Here is a 6,401-nt window from a genome sequence, read left to right as displayed (position 1 = left end):
TTTTTTTAAAAAACAGAACACGACATGTAAAACTACACAATCATTTTGACTGGAAAAGGCCATCAAGATTGAAGTCCAGCCACCCACCTAACACCACAGGTCCGTTGCTAAACCATGCCCATAAGCTTCACATTCCATCAGTATCTCAAAGGATGGTAATTCCACCACCTCCCCAGGCACCCTGTTCCAATGCCTAATCACCCCTTCCATGAATAAATCCTTCCTGATATCCAATTTAAATCTCCCCTGGTGCAACTTACATCCACTGACTGGCATTCCATCTCTTATCACCTGAGAAAAGAGATCCATGTCTCTTCACTGCAATCTCCTTTCAGACAGTTGTAGACAGCAACGAGGTCACCCCTCATACAACTTAGGAGCACTAAGTATAACACACCCCAATGTGTTAGATTAACTGATGATGGGGTTGGTGGGTTTTTTTGGTCAAGAGCTGTCGTGGACATCAAACAGCCTAGGTCCATTTGCTATGGCAGAACCTCCAGATGACACAAAAAAAGATGTTTACCCAAACCTCTACATCAGTCAGTTCAGTCTAAGAAACAGTGAAAAACAGTCTGAATTCATCGTCACTAGAACCATATATCCTCTTTCTGAAAACACTTTCATAACAAATTTGAAGTTAGGACTTGTGCTATTCAGCTCTGCTGGTTTAATTCAGAGCTGAATATTCCAGAAATTAAAAGACACTTGAAATCTCCAACACATTATGTCAATGAGAAACAATAATCATTTCAGATAAAATACATGTTGTCTTGGGGGTATTGCATTTTGGTTTGACCTTTTTTTTTTTTTGGTTGGCTGGTTTATGTCCTTGTTTTTGTTGTTTCTTTAGCTTTAGTTTCAAGCACACACTAGCACTTGGTGAAGTACATAGCTATAGTAGTAACAAATACAGCATACACAGTAATTTCTGAACAGTTTACAAACAATATGACCTACAATTCCTAGGTGCCTCTTTGGCTCTTCTTAAAAAAATAGTACATGGAACAAAAATGCTAACTAACTTGCAAACCTTGCTAGTGTGAGATGCAATCAGAAAGTCCTTAGATGCAGCAGGTTAGGAATACAACAGCTTAAAAAACCCTTACTCTTCAAAAACATATTATAGGAGTGATAAGTAATTAACATATTTCAGGAAACAGTGAGATTCACTGTCACAAGTCCATGAGTCAAAACAATATTTGGAAATTTCTAGACTTTTTCTTATCATCGCCATTTCTATGAAGCCATCCCTACAGACAACTCTGAGGCCAGACAAATAATACTTTTACAATAAATCACTTCTGCCCTCTGTGACCTCAAAAGAAAAGGGCAGATGCTGAAATAGGTTGGGGTTTTTTTTGTACACTCATCACTTGAAACTGAGCTGTTGAATTATAATTACAGTCTCATCATATTATTAGCTGAATATAATATGATACTAATTATTATTACATCACTGTCTCATCTATTTATGTACTACATACATTCTTGTAAATAGGAAGGTACTAAGTATTGCAATCAGCAACCACTAAAATACCTCTGTATAGGGATGTTCTGTCCTCAACAAATTAGACAAATTATAACACATTTCATATATCTGGAAGATTAGCACTTCAACAAGAAAAAATAAACATCAGAAGTCTTTAAACTGTTTATATTCCATCACCGGGCACAGATCTAGATATCTCGAAGAGTCAGAGATAACAACTTACCACACCAATTCCTTCAAAAGCAAACACTGCTGTTCCAAAAAATAGAGGATATTTCTTCCAGCCAACCACGGGAGGCAGTTTTCGAGGATCTGCTATATCCTAAAGAAAACAAAGCAAAACAGCTCTACATAAACAACATCAGATGTTCCTACAATTCTAACTGCTGCATTAGTCTCTAGGAAAGAAAAATCAGCAGATGTTGACAAAAGAACATACTCCCCCAATCTTTTCTGTGGACATTCTACCTCCTATATCAGATTGTGGATACTCTGACAGTGGAGGCACTCAAGGCTAGGCTGGATGTGGCACTGGGCAGCCTGGTCTGATGGTTGGTGACCCTGCACGTAGCAGGGGGTTGAAACTATACGATCACTGTGGTCCTTTTCAACCCAGGCTATTCTATGATTCTATTCCAGCCAACACCTCTAGCTATCTTTTCTGCCTTCCACCTCATCCTCTGCTTCCTGCCCCTATTATGACTCATGTGAAAGCTTTCTCTACTAGTTGCACCATGTATCATACACCATATATCTAGGTACTATGCATGTGTATGGGGACTGCTGAATCACAGCCTGAACCTCTGATTGATCACCTGAGGTGAGCAGTGAGTCAGCCACAGGAGCACAGGTGAAGGCAATTTACCTGCCTGGCTCCACCTCTCCTAGACCCACTTAAGAGCTGACCACCAGTAGGGAAGGATCTCTTCTGGAGATCCACTTCACCAGAGTTTCCTGCATGAGCCTAGGTTACAGGTGAGTGTACCTATCATTTCTGTTTCCTGCTTTGGTGTAATAACATCATAGCCAAGCTCTCTGTTATACCTTAACATCTGTATATTTGTTAATTGTACACTGCTATACCATAACTTTGGTATATTCATTAATTGTACAGCATGCAATGGTGTTTAACATTTATACTATTAAAAAATAATAAGAATGAAAAAATGTAGAGGCTTCTGTACACGTTCTCAGCCATCAGTTCAATTTGTTCTATTTTCAATTGCCCCCAAACGTTAAAAACAGCAGCAACCCTGAAAACTCAAAGAACATTCAACTTACTAGGGAATAGAAGAATGCAGTATCTGTTCTTAAGTAAGTAATTGTACTGGAGAAACGCTAGAAACAAACTCTGAAACTGTTCTTTTATTGCAGTGAATTGAAATGGGCTGGCCACAGATCAAAACCTCTGAAGCTCTGGGTGCACTCCACTCTCTTCCACTCAAGGACTCAAGAACCTTATAATCTGTATTTTCAAGATCTTAAGTGCAGCAGTATTATCCATTACTTCAAAAATTCCATAAAAATATGTTAAAAGAATGTCTCAAGCATTAAGGTGCCCCCTTACCTCAAATTAAAAGATAATTCTGACTTTCAGAAATTGTCAGAAATTATTGGTCAGAGACCAACTATCCCAAGCAACATATAAGAATCACATTAATAATAATAATAATAAACTTTTCTATACTCACTCTAACAATATACTGGTAAATGATCACCAAGCTGACAGCCATGGACAGATTGGCTAGCAGTGAAAGCAAGGACAGGCTCTTCAGGTCACGAATAAAGACCAGGAGGATCATAAATGGCAGGAAACAAAGCATGTATATTCGTAGATCAGTATTCCTTCTCTCTGAAGAACTGCTGCTGGTAACACTGACGTTTATAGAAGCAGTTTTGTTTTCCAAAAATCCTTCATGGACCTGTAAGGAAAAAGAAAGTTTTCAACAGCAGCACCACTGAGTGGTCACACTGGTGATCATGCTCCTGTTTTTTTTACGGTGCTCAATGTCAAACATTTGGGTTTCTCTATACTCACAACACAAAGAGAAAAACAGGGCAAGAGTTTCATCCTCAACATATTTCATCCTTAAGGCAAACGATGAGAGTGGGCCATAAAGGACCCCATCATAATCCCACTTGTGACTAAAGAAGAAATCCAAATAATAGAATCACCAAGGTTGGAAAAGACCTCCAAGATCATCCAGTCCAACCATCCACCTACCTCCAATATTTCCCACTAAACCATGTATTTCAGTATACTTAAATGTTTCTTGAACACCTCCACAGATGGTGACTCCACCACCTCCCTGGGCAGCCCATTCCAGCACCTAACCCCTCTTTTGGAGAAGTTTTCCCTAACATTCAACCTGAATCTCCCCTGGAGCAACTTGAGAAATGGGAAATTCTTTACAGAGAGAGTGGTGAGATACTGGAACAGGCTGCCCAGAGAGGTTGTGGATGTCCCATCCTTGGAGGTGTTCAAGGCCAGATTGGATGGGGCCCTGGGCAGCCTGGTCTAGCATTAGATGAGGAGGTTGGTGGCCCTGCATGTGGCAGGGGGGTTGGAGATTCATGATCCTTGAGGTCCCTTCCAACCCTGGCCATTCTAGTACTACTACTACATACAAGTTTATATCTAGTTGTAACAGTTCTAAGCAGAAAGCATAGTTTCTGATACCTAATAACATTTATTTTATGTGTCACATCAGAAATTCATGATGTATGATGTCTGAAACAGATTCCTTTACAGGAGTGCCTCACTGAATTTTATTTACATAGCCCACTTTTCATTACAGTTTTCATTTATATACCCCAAGCACAGCATCCACTGTATTCAATTGTATCCATGAAGATTACACACTTGAGCACAATTGGCCAACAGACTCCCGATAGTAGGTATGCACAGTTAGCAAGTGCAGAAAATTCAGTTTAACTGACGAATATGCTTCATGTAAGAATGATGTCAGAAGAATTCAGTTTCCTTAGTCACTTCAACCAAGACCATTCTTCTTGCTTACACCCCAAATTCTACTCTTTCTGTCACACAGTCTACAGATTATGCAACATGCAGTGGGACCAAAACAGCAGTCCTCAAGCTGATCAGTTTCCTGAAATTCCTTCCTTATTCAACACAGAGCAACATGCAGTACAATACACAAGGCCAGATCTAGCACTGAAACAGTGTGTGATCACATATATAATGCAAACAGGACTATACTGTAATCCTGTAATTCGGAATGAAAAGGCCAAAGAGATGTTTCACAGTTCATCCTATTGACAGGTCATCTTCAAACTGCCAAAGATCTAATAAAATGCTCCACACAGAAAGAATACATTTGCATATTGTTTGATGATACAGCTAAAATGAGAAAATGACACTACTCCAGCAAACTCAGCAAATACTCATGAGCCACATGAATAAGAGCCAAGAATCTTAAATTAAGATATTTTGTTACTCAAGCAGGAAAAACAAAGTAACTATAGTGTGAAAGGAGATTGTGATCTTCTGGGCAGATTCTTTAATCTATCCCACTGTGTTCCTTCTCCAGTCTCGTTGCAATCATACCCCCACTCTTCGTTCCACTCTTGCCATTCTTCTCAGACTCTAAATGTCTTCACATTTAAGACCTTACTTGCATTCTGACAGACATATCTGCAAATCACAAACCTGAGTTTCTTTGATGCCCCGGCAAGAAACTCCTTTAGAAACACTTTATTTGAAATTTGATACAATTAGAAACAGACCTGAAGGACAAATCATCCAGAAAAACCCAAGGTAATGCAGTCAACATTGTTCTAATCCCATACAATATTCAGAAAAGATTTAGAACCAAAAGCTACACTACATCTCCAGTAGTGAGATGAATGTATAAACATTTCAGAATTCAAAAGATTAAATAAATATTTAGACTCACATACAATACTGTCAACTAAATCTGATGAACACCCCATTCACTCACCAGAACCATTCCAAAATGCTTTGTCACCTCTTAGCTCTCTGAAATGGCAGATAAAGCAGGGGAAAAAGACTGCCAAGTTTGGTTTGATACTAGTTTTAACTAGGAATATCAAATAAGAGATGTCAGTGGAAGTTCCTCCTTGTTCCATGTGGCTGTCAAGTTTGCACATGCCAACTTGCCAACAGCTGGACACAGATTGGAACACAAAACGTTCCCTCCAAACACGAGGAAGCACTTCTGTGCTGTGCAGGTGATGCAGCACTGACACGGGCTGCTCAGAGAGGTTTGGGGGTCTCTTCCTTGGAGATTTTCCAAAGCTGCCTGGACATGGCCCTGGGTATCCTTGCTCTGGGTTTCCCTACTGGGGCAGATTTGGAGCAGGCGCTGACAGATCCCTGCTAACCTCAGACATTTTGTGTATGGATGGCAATCAGAATACATGGTATTCATAATAGCAAAGGTCTTGGTCAAGGATTAGTATTACTAACACTACTACTATGAATTTCCTTTATCTTAGTTTTCCACTCCCTTATTCCTCCTGTTCATCCTTTCACTAACCAAAATAAACAGATTTAAAGTTGCACTAATTTGTGTTCTTTGGTGCCCTCTAAGGGACAGATTTCTGCAAACAGAAAAGTTGCCCAAAAGAAAACACCACTTCCCTCCCAGAGGAAAGGGCAATGTAAATCATACATACTTGCAAGTCGCACTTCTGAACTGCTGGTGACTTTAATTCATTCACAGGCTATACACCATGGGTCTCTGCAGCTACTGCTTTTATAGTTTTGTTTCTTCTGTAAGTTCTGTTCCCAGCTTTCTCATCACTGGTGTTGAAGACAGAGGCAAAGAAGTCAGCAAGCGCCCTTGCTTTGTCTATGTCCCTGTTTTGTAAGGCGACCACCCTCGTCAAGTAATGGAACAATTTCCTGTTAGCATACTTTAAAAAA

At 39.7% G+C, this 6,401-nt stretch overlaps 1 protein-coding gene across 2 annotated transcripts in view; it reads right to left on the bottom strand.

Annotated features, from left to right (window-relative positions):
* The window catches only part of SLC36A4 (solute carrier family 36 member 4), a 61,417-nt gene that overhangs the window by 36,789 nt on the left and 18,227 nt on the right, over positions 1-6,401 (bottom strand). For both annotated transcript variants that reach the window (XM_010728438.3, XM_010728439.3), the window contains exons 7-8: positions 3,184-3,414; positions 1,716-1,814 (exon numbers count right to left, since the gene is read on the bottom strand). In XM_010728438.3, the coding sequence (XP_010726740.2) occupies positions 1,716-1,814; positions 3,184-3,414 (330 nt within the window). The remainder of the gene's footprint in view (positions 1-1,715; positions 1,815-3,183; positions 3,415-6,401) is intronic.

This window comes from Meleagris gallopavo, unplaced genomic scaffold, assembly GCF_000146605.3.
Source record: "Meleagris gallopavo isolate NT-WF06-2002-E0010 breed Aviagen turkey brand Nicholas breeding stock unplaced genomic scaffold, Turkey_5.1 ChrUn_random_7180001957856, whole genome shotgun sequence".
Taxonomy (NCBI): Eukaryota; Metazoa; Chordata; class Aves; order Galliformes; family Phasianidae; genus Meleagris; species Meleagris gallopavo.
Note: the sequence above shows the minus strand (reverse complement) of the source record. Positions and strands in the feature narration are given on the sequence as shown.